Here is an 18234-nt window from a genome sequence, read left to right as displayed (position 1 = left end):
TCCATGATGTGAACTTATTAACTGAAACATAATTAGTTCATGCTGTGCTGTGATTCAACTGGTGAGCACAAAGAAAATGGTGCTGGACAAGGAAAGAGAGCAAACGGAAGAATATGTTATTCAGCTGTAGCACAGATAGAAGCCCCCAAAGCTAATGAGTCCATTGACAGTGTGCCGGTGTGATGAATCCATCTGGCAAAGAACAAATGTGTTCCATCTTTTTGAGATCACACCGCAGTAAAAACCACCTTAGCAAGTCGTTGCAATGACTTTTTTGTATTTTATAGATTGTTATGGCAGTATTAGGTTCATAAAAACTGCATTAAAAGAGGGGGTGTTGATGGTTCCCGACAAAAAGCCAACCTCTTCTGTTCTGGATGAAGGAAAAAATGTTAAATTTATTCTCCTACTCACAAACTCAAGATTAAAAGCTGCCTATCAAATCTCCTCTGACCTTAAAATACCCAAGAGATGTCTTAAATTGGGAAAGAGCTGATTGATTTAGTTTGTTGTCACTTTCGATGCATCATTCTTATCTTTACTTGCCATTGGGGCCTGCTTTGTTGCTCAAGTTGACCTTTCTTTTGTTTTTATTTAATTCATTGTAGCCCTATTAATATATACTATATATATAGGTAGGTTAGATTGTTATTAATTTCATGTGTTGATTGCTACGGGAGATATTGATGATTTCATACAACTACAATTTACTGATTAAAATCATTTATCATATTTGACGATGACTTTACACTGCAAATGCAGGCAACAGACCATCGCCTGCCAAGGTCATATTTCATGCTGGTCAACCAGTTGACCAATGTCGAACTTTCGCGGATGTGTCATTTGTGTTATCCTTCCCCTGAAGAATGGAAGTGAACGGGAGTGCTCCAGCACTCAGTCTTCATTACTGTTATTCTCTTCCCACTAACTTGATGAAGGCCAAGTGCCAAAACGTGTTCATACCTGACTGCTGCCATGCATTAAAAATCCTTCAGTTATCTCTTAAATGTGTGAACAAAAATGTCCATGAGTCTGCCCCCGTGTTGCGTGTTGCTTATAACGGAAAACAGCGTTCTTTTATTAAAGTGACTCAGCCCTAATTACCAGTACTCTTTCAGAATAGTTCATAACAAGAAAAGTGCTTCTTGTCATTAAAGAGCTTTTAACATTTTGATCACATCTTGGCTGGCTGTTTACATCTTGGCGTTTAGCCTCCCCATAAATGTTTACAGCCAAGCAAGGAGAGTCAGCCATCATGTTTACAGGCGCAAGGTGTGTCCATCAGTTCGTCCCGGTGTGCTCCAATCTGACCCTAAGAGCTCGGTAACGTCTCAGGCTGAGTGAAGCATCAGAGCTTCACAATATGAGGGGAAATCGATGGCGCGTCTTGGCCCCTTGGGCTGAGAGCATATTGTGTCACTGTCTTAAATGAAAAATGAATGGGGGGAGAAATGAAACTCAGAGAGGTGGAACGAGCCACAGTGGAGGCAGTCGACAGGATTCCTCCACCTCACCTCACCACCCTCACCTCAGCTATCAGCAGCACCCAGGACCCAGCTCTCTGCAGACAAAGCAGTCCAGTGTACGAGTACTTTAGAGGGAAGGGAGACAAGGGCGGGTAGAGGTGGCTTTACAAATAGGCCATAGCCCTCAAGAAACTATAATTAATAAAGCTGTCAGTGCCAGGTCACCTCTTAAAGGTCGCTAAAGAGCCACCTCATTGGATAGCTAACCTCTGGGAGTGACGAGGCATTTCAGAAGAAGTTTCCAGTCTGGCCGGGACAGAATGAAAGTTTGTGAAGAGAATATATTGATTTGAGGGGAAATAACCTAACATGTAGAAATAATGAAGCTATATTGAGGTGACACAACTGACAATAGGGGGTCGTTTGACAATAAAGTGCAGGTTCACTCAAATTTCAAGAATGGAATACTGGTGGTATTTAACCAAAGAGATCATTTCAGTTGTGCGTGCGAATGATTTGAGATGTCGACTGATAACATTTCATCTCTTGTTGTGCTCCCAGCTTTGAAAAATGACATTTAAAAAACAATCAGCAGCATGTGTTTTTCAGGAAATGTTTTACTCTGCATGCATCCACAGCTCTCACTGTCAGTTTCACCAAGGACACAACGCCAACAAAACTTGTTAAAACAGTATTAACTTACTTTTGATTGCTCAGAGTAATGGGGACGCTTTCTGGAAAGGGATGTTAAATCCATGTTTTCAAAGCAGGGAGCACCACAAACCAAATTCTGTTTACAAAAACATGCCACACTATTGCACTAGGTTGCATGTTCCTCATTTACAATGAGCAACGCCACGTTAGTTTAGGATATCATTAGGCTTTCTTTATTTTTATTTTTTAAATCCAGCCAAGTCAATTTATGAAAGTGCTTGAGGCTGAGCACGACTGACAGGCTGGGGAAGTCAAAGCATTCAGAGATGGACGAACACGGTTTGTTTTGGTCTTTTCACAGAATTTTCATAGAAATATACTAATAGATCGGCAGTAGACTTGGGCGATATGACGATATTATTGTTCAACATTATACTGGTTGGTCACTATAATGGTCCAAAGGTGTCCATTTTAACAGAAGGATGTCTAATTATGCAACGCCACTTATGAATTTTGCTGCCAGTCTCTCTCTACATATTCATTCTACAGCGGTGCACCCTCATGACTCCATGAGCAACGTTGTCTTTGTTTCGTTCACGTCTGTAATAACGGCAGGACAGTCGAGTGTCTGTTATCTAAACGAAAAATCTGTTGAACAGGTGAAGTGAAGATAATGTTGTCAGTATCCTATTAGTCACAAATGGGCTTGGAAGTGAACGACACCCTTAGATGCTGACGTATTCAGTCTTTTATGTGTAGTTAGAGAATCAACATCAACAGCATACCCAACAGGATGCTGTTTTCTGGGATGTTTGCTGGACGTGATGTATGTTAATGTAACGCCAGTGCACGGTGTGTTTACTGTGGAGTGAGCGCTGCACCCACTCGATCAGACTCTGTTGGCCAGTCGCTAACGTTACATGAGTAAAAGGTAATGTTTCTTCCACACACTTGTTATGTATCTCTGTATTCCCGGGGATGGGTGTCCTTCTACTGTGTGGTTAGGGAGGTGGTGTTTCCCTGGTGCCTTGCCCATTTTTGCTTTCCGGGTCAGGTCCCATCCAGGTGCACATGGTTGGGTCTGATTACCTGGGAGAGTATTTAGGGAGATGATTCCAGGGCCGCGTCTCTCTCCCTCCCTGCCTGCGATGACAACTGCCAACATTTCTTCTTAGTTATTTCTTGTTAGTTTGCACATTCTCAATGCAACAATCACACTACACATAGTTAGCCATCACTTACACTGATCTTTATTTTCTTTGTTACTTAGGGCCTACTTCTAATGAATATATTGAAATGGTTTAACTGTATGGTCTTCCCTTCGTTGTGGTCTGCCGTGAGCCAGGTGATCATAACACACTCTTCACGGCGTAGGACGGCACATTACTATTCAAAGGATGATTGACAACTTTGTTCGTCTCATTTGCTGTAACAAGTGTAGCATTAATGTATGCTAACAAGCCAGTCAGTTAGTTAGTTAGTTAGTTAGTTAGTTAGTTAGTGTCTTGCATCCACCATGCTTGCAACACAGGCAACTGGAGTGCATTTGCCAGCGGTGGTCTGATAAACAGTAAATCCATCAACTCACCGAACAAAATGTAGGACTATGTTATCCTCACTCCATACATCAAAGGTGATCAATGATAGTTGATTGGTCTGATTTATTAATCTCAACAGGCCCTTCTGTAAATTGCACTTGCCGCCTATACCTTGTGGCCACTTAGTGGGCACTTATGGGTATTGCAACACAAATATATATGCTTGTCTATCTATTAAGCTTTTTTTGGACGATAATATCATATATCATTATTAGGAGGATTTCAATATCCCCCCGACCCTAATCCTTTATCCTTAAAGGATCTTATTTGTTTTGGATGAAAAATTTAAAAAAAGTTGCTGTATAATTCACTTATTCAATGTCCTCGAACTTTGCATTGCAGCAACATGCATTTGTTGTAGGAACCTCACTAGCTTTGTGGGCTTTTTTGTGAATGAAAACAACAGTGAATCAATGTCAGTCTGTTGAGAAAAAAAACAGAAAACACCCTACCTGGGACGGGATCTGTTGGGGAGTAAAACAGAGGTCAAACATTAAGTCTTGCACCATAAAAACAGAAAACATAGGTTTGAAAGCAGAAACTGTTGTGGTCAGGAATGAACCAAATGAAGTTACAAAGTACAGGTGAGTGCATGAGTGTGCTTCTGGGCTCCCAGACCACATGATTAATTCAACAACAAAAACCTTCTTGATAGAAGGTGGAGATATAATAAACAAGGCCCCTGTGATTCAATAAGATATGTGTTTTATCAGCCATATAATGTCACACTGCTTTATTCATCCTCTGGAAAGGGCACAGGATGAATACAGAAAGTACAGTATCACACAAGGTGGTGCAGACTGATGGAAACTGAATGTAGATATTATAAATGATCACATTGATTGAATGTTACATGTGGTACACATCCACATTGCATGGATAATGTTAAAAGCACCAGAATAAGGCACCAAAGCATTAGGGGTGATGAAAACATATATTACAAAGGACAAGATAAGAAAGAAGAGAGATTCAGTTCAGACTGCGCTTCTTCCTGCATTACATGTATTCCTGTTGAAGCTGCAGTCTTCAAAACATATTTTCTATTTTGAATAATTTCATGCTTAAATTCCAAGATTTTGTTGCTAAATCTCATTTATTTTTTAAATTAACAATGGCTTTGGAAGTTGACTGGTCCAGATAGGACACATTGTATCATGGCAAAAAGTAGCTGCTTTAAACAAACTCTAAAATCCTTCTACAAAATACACTTTGACATTGCTGGATTTCCCAAAATTTTAAAGAATTACAAATATCAAATGCATTTTTCATCTTCCAAACTATTTCCGGGACCACAGAATCGACATCCCCAAAGACAGAAATGAACACACACACACACACAGACGCTAACACTGTCACACACACACACACAGGCGTACACATGGAACGACTGTCTTTGGCTCGGCCACTCGGGGAGGATTGAAATACTGACAGCCTTGGATGATGATGATGCAATAGCCAGCAACTGTCAACTTCATGGAATTACAGTAAGCTGCTTTGTCAAAAATTTAGAGAGGCTCTATTGAGCTCCGGGATACAAGCGCACCACTGGGATTAATGTGCGATTCACTGTGGATGTCGACAACATTTCTAAAATACCCACATTCTAAACAGGGAAGGCCTGCAAGATTAGACTGCATATACCTCCCATGTGTACTCACAGGAATATGACTCTAATTAAGGCTGGCAGTGGATGCTCACAAATATTAACAGCCTGCAATTATAGAGAAATTGTCTGCAAGGCAATTTAGAATTAGTCTGTGGATGCCAGGTGCAGACGAAATCCATTCTCCTCTGGAAGGGACAACAATGATTGACTGGAAGTCTGAGAGCCAAAAATAAATCTGGATTAAGCCAGCAATGGTGTGCAGCTAATGCTCCATTGGTACTTTCTCTCGGTGCCGTGCGGTTTACTTTGCACACGGTTTTCTGATGAGCCGTAAGTGATTCATGCTGATTCACTCGCTGGTGCTGTTCTGGAGGTAATCTGTCCACTTGCAGAGGTTGTAAACTCAGGCTTTGTTAGAAGCCAACAAAAAATTAAATCCGACAATCCCAGACCTGCAGGGTCAAAGTACAGAGTTCTCTCAGTCTGACGAGACAGATGAGTCCCTGTAGTAGTTTACCGCAGTCTCACTACATGAAGTTGCAATGGCATGAACCCAACATGCTGCATGTACCAAAGAGGGAGAGGAAGTGTAATTTATGCAACAGCATTAAATTCAGGCAATATAAAGAGCCTGGAGGTACCAAAGTGGTTCAGGGTTAATTAAAATGCGGTGTGTATCCTATCGGCTCTGTTCTATCTATGATATATAACTCATACTATGGGTTCTGTGGAGCAAAATGAAAGTTTGATGTCTTCTCCAGGAGTATGTTGGTTGCAAACCACCAAAGGCCAAACTTCAGCATCTCAATAACGGGGATGGGAATGAAGCCCGTATGAGTCCAAAGTGAGAAGGCAAAAAAAGATGAAGCTGTGCTCAACCATTTTATTGAAAAGCATTTGGCAGCGGAAGCTTTCATAGCTGAGCTGACATTTGAATTGAAAATACACCTGCGCAAGATCTGATATTAGCCACCAGGAAAGTGATGACTGTGTGTAAGTGAAGACAAAGACCACCCTTGGTCAGGACACTGAACTCTGCTTTGTGTCTTCAGGCAAAATCCGGAGATGAAACAGAAGTTATATTGAACCCGCAGAAAAAAAGTAAAACCTAAAACAGTTCTTGGGGGGAAAAAAATACATGAAAGATAGATCAAAGCAGTGTTGACCTCACAAGCCCTCACACCTATCTTTCTTTCTCCCATTAATCCTCCAAGAGATATTTGGAGCATTTTCAAGAAATAATCTGACTTGACATTTCTTTTTTTTTGTTACACCCAGCACTTGCATACATCTTTTCTCGCCATGAATAACTTAAAAGTAGTCGTAATATATTTTAGAAAATGACTGAAAAAGGCAAACGATGGGGAAGCTGTTACTCCCATATGCACAGCCTAAAAATCACCTCATGGTGTTGACGCAGCTCTTTATAGGAATCACACATCACCAACAACCAGAACCAGCACACCAGTTTAGAGCCAGTTGATGGTGCCAAGGATGACTGGCGACAGCTGGGCGCCTCTTATTCATTTTAAGGGTCATCAACATTTAATGTTACATTAGTGGCTTCGCTGGGTCTCCCTTTATCTACTGCGACAGTGTTGACTTAATTACGCACAGCAGTATCGCACTCATCTTGGTCAGACTGACACACAGCGAGGGGAAGGGTAAGGCGAAGGTCTGCCTTTTCTGTACCTCGCCACATAAGGATCCTTGTTCCTTTTGATGTGGATGAAAGTGACACAGAGGGCTCTCACACACGCACATGCACACGCACACACACACACATGCACACACGCACACACACAGAGTTGTAAAAGTAGGTTCTTCCTCTAGGGCTGAAGCCCTTTGGTATCCGCCTTCATCGTCTTTCTTTGTTTGAAATCCCTGTCCCTCCCAGCAGTCTCTAAACACAGACACCAGGAACACAAACTGACACCCTGGATTACTGTCAGACCTACAACACAAAGCCAGCTCCAACAGTCAAATAATATGTGCTGACAATCTGAGCCACTGCCAAGAAAATAAAGTTGAAATATGATGAGAAGGAAATATAGGATGGAATAATATCAAATTTACAGCTCTTGCTCTGAAGCAGTCGTCAAAAATGGATGGTGCTTCACAACTTGAAAACACAACAATTAGACCTGGGGGTGCGCTCGTGTTCAAGCCATTCAACCACAATTATGTCTTTATCTACCTATTAACGTATCTGAGGGGTATACTATGCTTTTCTACCCGTTTATCTACCTATAAACAATAAAATCAGAGAGAGTGACGCTGGTTCTTACATTGATATCTTCCAGGTTTAAGGAGTTCAGATATTGATGGTTTCTCTTCCACAGTATAGGAGGCCTCCGCTCCCCTGTGATAGCACACGTCAACACAGCGCTCTGGCCCACTGTTACTGTGGTGACGCTCACTTTCTGATCATCAGGAAGGAAGAGCAGGTACACATCTGTTGACGAGAGGAAAAGAAGAACAGAATGTCAGGCAGATTTCTTTAAGGAGACAGTTTTGAGTTAAAGTGTCAACAATTCATTGTCTTAGTAAAACTTTCAACTAGAGCAAGTTAGCTTGAACAAGTGACCAAAAATCTTAGTGCACTCACACTGTCCATCCGTACCGTGCCCCAGCAGTTTTACGGCTAAAGTCTAGTTTGTTTGACCAGTCTGAGGGCAACCGTACTGCGCCTAGGAGCGGTGCGCTAGGCGTCAACGGCCAGTTTGGGAGAGGTGGGCTTTTGTAAGGCACGTTTGCACATGTACGAGAATGAGCGGGCGCACGTGTACGAGCACGAGGCCTTGACGTAATTTTATGTGCTCCTGTTCGGACATAGAAAAAAGAAGGACGGACCATGCGTGGACATTTAAAACAATGGCGGCCAAAGGTTCACGTTGGTGTGATGCAGAGGTGGAGTGTTTACTGCAGATTTGGTCGATGAAAAGATTCAAAATCAGTCGACAAGATGCACAAAAACTCTGAGGTCTATGGAAAGATTTGTAAACAAAGCGACGCATCGCGATGACGTCAATCAATGCGTGTGATGTGTTACGGCGTGATGACGTATAGACAGGCAAGAAGTATTGGCCGAGACCCAGGTAGTGTGAGTACAAACGGGCCTGGCTCACGGGGGGAGAGGGAGGGGGGGACAAGTACCCTAAAGCAAGGGGCATGGTTCGGATGGCCAGTGTGAGCGGCCCCAAGTCAACGTCGCCGATACTTTGTATTAGAAATCTGATGGATCTTGCTTTCTAGTAACGACTCATAATTCAGGGGTAAACCCATGAGAAGATTCTCATCGCAATAATAATGTTTTGCCCACATTTTTCTCTTAACGAAGCCTGAAAACAAGAATACAGGAAAAAAGAGTCTCAATTGGCTGCTGTTGTGGTATCGAGGCAGATGTTTTTTTTAGTTCAGGATGCACTGAGGGAGCACACTTATTGCAATTTGCAAAGTAATGAAAAGAAATCCACTTAAATGTTATTTAAATAATTCATTAAGTTTTCTTCTTTGCATTATGTATGTAATGATGCAATAATAGAAGTTCTAATTGCTCTATCAGATCCCTCCGAGGACCATGACAGTACAGAACAGACACAAGTGCTGCTGGTCTGACGACTGCTGGAACCTCGCCTCAAGTGCGCTGCTTTGTAACTAGAAGTTGAGATATTTTTAACATGCTCAGTACTGAGAGTTTAAAACAAGCAAGGTTCTCCACATTGTTGTAAAAGCCCAGGAGTGCATCCTTTCTGATGAAAGTAACAGGGAGAAAAAAAAGCCTGCGCTGCCAGAGAGGCTCCCCATGGAAACGCAGCCCTAGACCTCGCCCAGAATCTCTGCTTTGCTCGATTCAGTATTCCTGCAATACTTACAGAGTTCTGAAACCTATTTCTGGTGATAGTACAGATAGTGTTGTACAGTGATACTAAGATGTGGGTGTGTTCTCTGCGTTTACTTTCTACCTTTTACTGAGAGGATTATAACCACGAAGAATGGCCAGTGTGGGTCGGTGAGGTCAGCGTGGCCATGGTTGGTTAACGCCTTTTGTGTGCCCAATATTTTTGATGAGTACAATGTACACTCACCCATTCTGTGGTCGTATTATGTAATGCTGCCTGTGAGAGAATGTTTTTTAATCTTCCTCTTGGGTAATGAGCAACAGAGCAAAAGGAAACAGAGACTCAATTTGTTCTGCTCCTAAGGGCATGAAATACAAAACCTAATGAAAGAGCAGGTCCAGCAGACAGTGTTCAGTCGTTACAGCCGAGAGAATTAGGATGAGAGCACCTTCAATTACAGCATGACTCCGGTGGCGCTGTACCAACGGTTTCTTAATGCTTTTTTAACCTTCTCATACATTTGCACTGTTTGGTCCACTTGTGTCTTTGAACTGTGAACTTGGCTAGCCCTGTTAGATCCAGGCCAATCAGACTGGAGCGGCGAGACAGCCCGTACTTCTTTAGAGTGGGAAGCTCCAAGTTAAGACTTCTAATCACTCATTTGGCCCAATGAAACCCTGCTTAAGCCCGGGCAAAGCTCTGCCAGGATTACATCAAAATTAGACGATTAATAACATCCGTTTTTTTCTGAGTGGAGTATAACTCCAGTTGATCCAACCCTCTGGTTATTTGTGGGGCTATAGTTGGTCTAAAGTGTTGTGTTGCTTTAAAAAGACACCCAGGATCTTAATTGTTTTGTTGATTTGATTATATAAACTAATAAAAGCAATCCCTATTACAAACCGTGCAATCACACTTTTATTTTCACACTTAAGAGTGGTGCTGCATAATCACTTCTATGATTACCCCTACTGACAACTGTTCAAATTTCAACACTTTCCATTTTCCTGCAAGAAACAAAACCTTTGGATGTACCGGAACCTAAAATCTAGGTGAAAATTACTTTTACCCACGCTGCTACTTTTTAAATAAATGTGTGTGATTATTTGCATAAATCTGTAAACTACATTACAGGATATCTGTGTGACTGTTTATACCCAGAAGGCCAAATCACAGAAACAGCTCTGCTGCTCAACAACAACAATCTATTTCTGCTTAATTTAAATCACTGCTTTATGGATGTTAGGGAATCATTTATTGTAGTGGGTGCCAGACAGAAGAGAAAATGCCAGTCCTGTATGTCTAATGCTGAAGAAGTTTAATTACTTGACCAAGGAGAAAAGAAGAGTCGTCAACATAAAGTAGTGCATGAACTCAACTCTCGTGCTCAAACAGCGAAGATCAGATTCTTATAGCAAGAGGAGATGTGCTATCATCTCATTGGCTATGATGCATAAACGTGACAATAAGGAAGTGACTGTGAGTGTAATCATTTGACTCTGCAGCTATCTTGCAGCCTGCAGAGTCAGATTGAAGGCACCGAGGGACTTGTGGCCTTGGCAGGCTCCAGGGAGTTTTCAGGTCAGCCTAACTGACACAGAAGTAATCTAACAGAAGCCCACTTTACTAACGAGGACTGAACATTAACCCAAACTATCTAGGGAATATGTAATTCTCCCTATCAGAGGACAGTGACAATTGACAGTATGTCATTCAATGCATCACTCTTTAATGTTGACTTCGAAACACACTGCACAGTGTTGAGCCAACTGCTCTGTGACACAGTTGACAACAATTGAAGATCATCAGCCAATGTAATACAGCCTGTAGAGGCTAAGCCCAAGCTTTAAGCCCCTGAGGTGCTGTACCACAGGTAACATAATTAACACTTTTTACCTTGTTTGATCAATGAAAGTCCAAGTCCTATTTGCAAGTCAAACCATTGGTTGCATTTATTTCTTACAATCCTTGGTAGTTTCTCCAGACAAACTGGGGCTTGTATATGACTAAGCAGTGGTGGGGTGCTCCTGTGATTTGTGCGTGTTAGTGTGTGTGTTGTGTGTGTGTGTGTGTGGTCAAATATGTATGTGCTTCCGGGTAGTACCCGAGGCACCAAAGATTAGTTCCAATTAATTGGCTCTAACACTGCCATACAATTGCATCAGACTGTATAATATAATACAGGTGTTCTTGTTGTGCCCACTGTCATATAAAGTATATTGCAATGTCAAGTAATTTAAATTATTCGTATGAAATATTAATTTGTATGATCGCACTGCGTTTCCCTTGGGTCCTGAGCAACACACCTGCCATGACAGAGTTCTCACGTATTTCCTATATCTCTTATAACAGTAATGTAATGCACACATTTTCCTTTTTAATTAACAGTTGCCATTTCTTGCTTTTCTTTACATATACATCTATATATTTACTGCAGCAGTATGTACACGTGTTCATATTTCTTATAGTATTTTCTATATAGTTTTTATTGATTGGTGTCATTGTTAAAATGTCTTTATATATTTTTTTCTATTCATGAAACGAGCAAATGTTACACCAATTTCCCCTGGGGATCAATAAACCATTTATATTCCATCCCATTCTATATATATATATATATTGTATTGAAATGTTTGAGTTTGCCAGAAACTCCTCCAGGCTCTTTTTCTTCATCTGTACGAGTGAGCGATTGAGAGCGAGCTGCACCCAGCATGCCATTTGGTGGTCTAACAGTTTGTGTACCCTCTCAATACACATTGTGTACGTTACGCACGATTAATAAATACGTTTTATAAATCACAAGAGCTGCACTGCAACACTGCATTTCCTTCAGCAATACATTTTCCAAATGTGAAGTCGATTGGATGAACAGTAGTCAATAAAAATCAAAGGACATACAGACACTTCCAATTTAGTTTGAATTAAAAAAATATTCACTATTGTTTGTGTTGTTGGGATGATGCTACTTAGTTTTGAACAAAACAAAACTTTAATTATTATTCTGCATGACAACTCCTTCCACACACATCCAAGAAGAAATGGGAAAGATGGTTCAAACATTCATAAATGAGCCAATCTTTCTCAACAAGAAGGCAAACATGATCTCATTCATTTATTAGTCGGGCTCTTTCATTGGTTGATGATAAAAATGTCTTGTGATGGCCTGCACTGGGGGGAAATACTCTTGTCATGAACATAACCCGTCACTTGTATTGATCTAGAAAAGGAAGGGTTTAAATGGTACATGAAAAGAAATAACCAACTTCATTAAGCGACTGAGCGTTTCCCCTGTGGACATCATTATGTGACAGAGATCATTTGATGGAACATGTTTGATCGTTTAAGGGCTGTTTGTATGCAATAAAGAGATATGACGACAGCAGTTAGCAGCAGGGGGATATGAGAGCCAGCAGGGCCAGAGAGAAACTAAATGACTGGGAAGAAAAAACATGTTGAGGAACATGGACTTCATTCTTTTGGAGACAATTAGAAGTGCTTGCTTCTCGTGTACAAGTGACACTCACCAATAAATGCCCCGAACCATTGCGTGAACGCCCTCCAACGACAAAGCTGGCAGCCCAAATAACTTTCAGTGTGTGTGGAAAAAGGCTTCAGCTGAAAATCAAAGAATGGTGGGGAATTTGATCCCAAAGAAATGCAGCACTGCAGCTACTGTGCGAGGCTTGTCGTGTTATAGTCGCAACATCGCGATGCAACGCAACAATTTTAGATATGCACTTGAAGAAGCACTACAGGTTTATATGATCAGTGCGTGACAAAAACGTCCAGTGACAGTGATACTCTGCCATTCGGAGGTACATAAACACAGCATTTAGACAAAATTAACCTTTCTGAACAGATTTTAATCAGTTTTTGAAATTTGCCAACTTGTGCCAAGTACAATGGTCATTGAACATATAGCTGCTTAAAACCACCCGTTGCCTCTGCTGGCTGCGCTGTGAATGGTCTCTTCACCGTTTCACTCTCAGCACGCTGTTTAGGATGCTGTCTCTTTAGGTGGTTGAAAAGGTTTGTTGTGTTACCACCCCATGTGTGCACCCAGGTTTGGGCAGAAAGGCGGCCTTTGTGAAGTGACAACGTTGCCTCCTTGTAAAACACATTAGGAGACAGCGGCTTCACGGGACATTTATCTGTTTTTTTAGGAACGTATTCTACAGCTTGTTCCACAAATTCTATGAATAAGTGTTGTCAGACAGCGTCGATGCGACACGGTAGTCTGTCGCTCGCATGCTGTTAGGACACTGTAGTTTCGTTTTCCTTTTTTCAGCCATGAATCCTCGTCACTGCCTGTAGTTAGCTGTGATTGGTTGATTGGCGTGTCTTGAGGGCAGTGCATGAGACAGACTAGCCAATAGTGTGATTTGGATGAGGGAAAAACCCTCATGTGTCTGTGCAGAGCATAGAGCAGCAATAGATAGAATGTGCCCTACAGACATTTCTACGTTGTCTCTGCTTTGGCAGATCGTCAGCACGCTCTAATCCTTCACAATCTAATATCCTTGTATAGTCATGTTTTAAATCTGCATTTCTAAATTAATTATTATTCAGTGAATATCGAACTGAAGCTCGTCTTTAAAAAAAATCAGGTTAAATCGCAATACAAATCGCAATATCTGTCAAAACAATCACAACTAGATATTTTTCTGAATAATAATAACACACTGAGCATTAAAGTCCTTAAGATTTGAGATACCTTGTATCTAGCAGCCTCTTTTGCATGTAACTGCAGGTGAGCCTGTTTTTTCAACGCCCTCCATCTTATCACGTTCACGGCGGCTTTGTGTTATGACTTTTTTTTGTTGCCCTTTAAACTTTATTGAAAGACACTACCTCTCTACTTCTGGTCCGTCCCCCATATGTTCCCCTTTTCAATCCATACACACACATTCCTATTATAATTCTGCCCTTACTACAAGGCTGACTCAGAAGTTCGAAGTTCCCTTTTTCCGATTACAAGTGAACACAGCATAACAAACAGTGATGAGCTTGGCCTTCAGACCAACCAATGTCAGCAGCGTCACTAACATGGCGGTTGTAATAATCGGCAAAAAAGCAAATACAGTTGCTATCATTCGTGGGTCTTATCATCAATCACCATTGTTTTAACTCACTCTTCAATAGATTGTAACTTAAAAGACAATTAACTAGATGTAAATATTACAACTTGTACATTATACGATCACCCTTCTTCTCAAATATTATATTCTGTTGGACCCTATGGAACAAATGCAACACATGTTGTACAAAATTGTTCTAAACTGAGGTGAGGAAGCTTAATGCTTCCTCCCAGTGAATGGTGGACTACACTTTGGTATCACATCACAGACTCAGGAGAGCAAATGTCTTGTTTACTATCGCAACTTAGGTTTCATTTTTGTAGCTCTGGCTATCAGTTTATTTAAGATAACACTGTACTAAAAGTAACAGCTTCGATTTTGAAACATGGCAACTTCGCAGCAAATAGGTCCGGTGGGGTAACAAACAAGTTGTTCAACAAGTGGACCATTTTGCCGTATTAGTTATCGCTTATTCTGAAGGTAAAAGCAAAAATAAATGCAACCCTTATGTTGCGTATAACCCCACGCTGCCCAAGAAACCAAGTGCACACAACTGACACAACAGTAGCTTCAAGTTGAAACACGAAGTCTGTCTGTAAACTGTGATAATATACACTTTGGGTCATAACTTTACTGCTTATATGTGTTTTTTCTATTACATAAATTAAACTTAAAGGTTTGGAGCTTAAATAAAAGCCACTATTATTGGTTAAATGGTGTAGGAAGTAAATTGTAAGTGTATGTTTACAAAATCCTCAATTAAAAAGAGCCAAAGCAAACAGTTGCAAACCAATGAAAAAACACAAAAAAAACTATGATGTCCAAAAATAAAACATATATAGAACAATAAGGAGGACAAGGGAAGAAAACACATCAAATTTATTCTGACACAGAAAGTGAAGAATTAAAGAAAATGCATCATCCAAACCGTCATGCATGACTAATCCATGATCCTCCTCCTCTCGACACAGATAACAACACTATAGCCAGCCGATCAACACACCATGCAGTCACTTGGCACTCTTCACGATGTTGAGGTGGCGGTGGGTGGATACGCTGACAAAAATCTCCTTCCATTATGTCCTCCCTAACCATTCAATTACGTCCCCATCCCCCCACCCCCTGTATCTTAATGCTTCTGGAATACGCTGCAAGCAATAACCTCCATTTGTTGCTGATCCCCACAGGGGATAGAAATGTGTGGAGTTATAGGGGGAATTTAAAGAAGAAAGTGGGCAGACAGACGGTCAGGCGGGTTCCATCCCCGCTTTAGCTGGTGGATGGTGGATGGAGGGGAGGGAGGAAGGAAGCGTGTGCTAGAATCCGACCTGAATGAGAAACTCCTCCGAGAGATGGGAGTCTGGGCTGTTGGAGCCGACTCAAATACTTTGAGTCCAGCACCTCCTCTGTGAGAGATTTATCAGAGGAGGCAATGGCCTTGGCTCCTCTTTTTGTCTGATTTGAGGCCTGAGGGACACAGCCCCCTGGTAAGGATCAACCTTCACCGTCCAAACCTGTAATTAGTGATTAACGGTGAAGTCCAGACTTTTGATTTACTCTGCTGTGCTCCCAGAGTGGGATGTTGGTCAGTGCCATGGTGAGAGGTAAATCACCTATTGCACTGGAGGCAACAAGCTTGTCAGGGAAAATAGCCTGGGCCTGCAGGATGTAGCGAGGGGCCGGCTGCATGAAGACAAATTGCACTAAGGTTGCTTAGCCAACCCCGTTACTACATCCTCTATCACGCTCTGTCGCTCTCTTTCTCAAACACATGCTCTCTCGCTATGTCTCTCTTCAGCAAGTCTCTCATTGCTCTGACACGATCCCACTCTCTCTCTCAATGATGTTCAATATTACTGAGGCTGAACGGTTGTGTACCCCCAGTTGTTCTGAGTTTGACATTTTGAAGTGGAGATAAAAAAGTATGTTCCCTGATGCAGAGTATTCATAGCCCTCATGCAAAGACTCAAAGGAGAACGAAACATCCTCAAAACAGAATACACAATGGTGAAAATGCTCTGATCTCAGATGGTTCAGTTGATTTGTGCAAACTCTCTCCCAAAGCAAGAAGAATGGAGTTTCTGTTTTTGATACCGTAGCTGAGCGACTCGGTGGACTGAAATGTTTGACAGAGAAAGAAGACAGTTTGAACGTTGAAACACACATACTCCCCCTTTATCTAACCAAAGGAAATTCTTATTTCTGCTTTTAATGTTGAACCGCTGCCACTTTCTGCACTACAGAACAAAGTGGATCCCTGCTGTATAATAAGGCAAAAATAGCAACAACAATCAGGTGATTTTACGCCCATAAAGACAAACACGTTGAGAAGGAGAGATTACGACTTTGCACCATGTGGAAAGTGAGGAGACCCAAAGCATTTTTAACCTAACCATGATGATTGTTTTGTATGGAGGGAAGTAGAGATTGTTACTTCACGAGGCAAAGAAAAGCAGATGAAGACACAAATGACGCCTACCCCTACAATTAGTTGATCATTCTACACAAAAACCCCCCCTAAACAATCCATTTTGTGCATTAAAACCACATACCTCATTTTTACAAAACAATCTTTTCTAACATTGCATTAAAACCTCTCACCAATCTATGTTTTCTCTTGCTGATCGTTTGTAAAAATGGCCTATTTTAAGAAAATAATGAGGCTTCATATATATGGATGATCATTTTGAGATCATATCGATAGTGTTTGGTTTCGTAGAGCTGTTATTTTTGTCTGCCTGTGTTGATTACCTCACGTTTCCCTTTGTATGCTGCTTTTGTCCTGAAGCATTACCAAATGGGTGCTGGATTACAATATAAACCACCTTCTTTGATAAATGCAGGCCACTCTAAATGCATGTTATGCTCTCCTCTTTGAAATTGAGACTTGATGAAAACAATGAACTTAATGTATGTCCATATCTTAGAGCTACACTCGGCAAGTCTGTCAGATCGAGTTGACTCAGTCAAATTTCAAATCTTTACAACTCTCACGCTCCTCCCCCACTATCAACGAGCTCCTCCGCGCCATCTCTGCACTCTCCACGAGTGCTTGTCAGTGCGTGTGCACCAGATTCCTGTGAACGAGCCTGTGTCTTCTCTTATCAATAAACGGCATGGAGTACATGCTACATTCAGGTAATCTACCTAACTTACTCATAGATAGCAACTGCTAACGGCATTTAGCTTATGCCTAGCGTGAGGCGTGTGCCTGTGATATTGTAACATGCACGAGCGGGGAGGTGGGACCTGTGGCGTGTGCACAACTGTGCCTGACAGTCAGCTGCCACAGCCCTGCGATGAGTGGACAGGATGACACGGGCACTGGGGATTTTTTGCAAAACAAACAGGCTCTACGTGTATATAGAGGCGCATTTTTTTTTCTTTTAAAACCGGATGATTTATGTATATATGTGTTGTTCTATCGGAGCATGGTGTCGGCTCCAGTGAATATGATCAAACAAATGTTGCCGACTGCACATTTAAACAAAGTTATACGCTTCTATACATTAAACAACCAAGTACAACAGTTTCTACAGTTTAACTTAAGATACCATTTAGTTTATCTGTCTCATGGTTATAGTTTGTGCGTGAGTGCGTGCGTGCATACGTGCGTGCGTGCGTGCGTGAAATGCCTTCCATGTTAGTTCTTTAATCTAACCAACACATTTTTTTTGTGTGTTATGTGCGAAAACAAGACAGGCGTAACTGTTGGAGGCCTGTTATCTCAACATTAGAGACTTGCAATTAAGATCTTCCCAGTATCTTTCACGGTAATAACTTTAATCAACAGACAGTCATACTCTACATCGTCACGACTGAATCTATCAATTTTAATACATTTTGGTTTGCTAACATGGGAAACTCTGCAGCTCAACTTCAGGTCAGAACTTTGGCATCATTTTGAGAGCAGAACCATCTTTGATGTGGATTCTGAGCTTTTCCACTTAAATGAGATTATTTTATAATGCTGCGAACGGTCCCAATCCA

The 18234-nt window shown here is 41.4% G+C and overlaps 1 protein-coding gene across 2 annotated transcripts in view; it reads right to left on the bottom strand.

Moving 5' to 3' along the window:
- fstl5 (follistatin-like 5) overlaps positions 1–18234 on the bottom strand; it is a gene marked incomplete at its 3' end in the record, with an annotated part of 184505 nt that overhangs the window by 64510 nt on the left and 101761 nt on the right. Inside the window, exon 7 of one of the 2 annotated variants that reach the window (XM_083915590.1) lies at positions 7601–7779. In XM_083915590.1, coding sequence (XP_083771716.1) covers positions 7601–7779 — 179 coding nt within the window. The remainder of the gene's footprint in view (positions 1–7600; positions 7780–18234) is intronic. The other variant, XM_083915591.1, reaches the window with a different exon arrangement.

The sequence above is a fragment of the Echiichthys vipera genome (genome assembly GCF_963691815.1).
Source record: "Echiichthys vipera genome assembly, chromosome: 6".
Classification (NCBI taxonomy): domain Eukaryota; kingdom Metazoa; phylum Chordata; class Actinopteri; order Perciformes; family Trachinidae; genus Echiichthys; species Echiichthys vipera.
The sequence above is the reverse complement of the archived record's forward strand: the minus strand, read 5'-3'. Positions and strand labels throughout refer to the sequence as shown.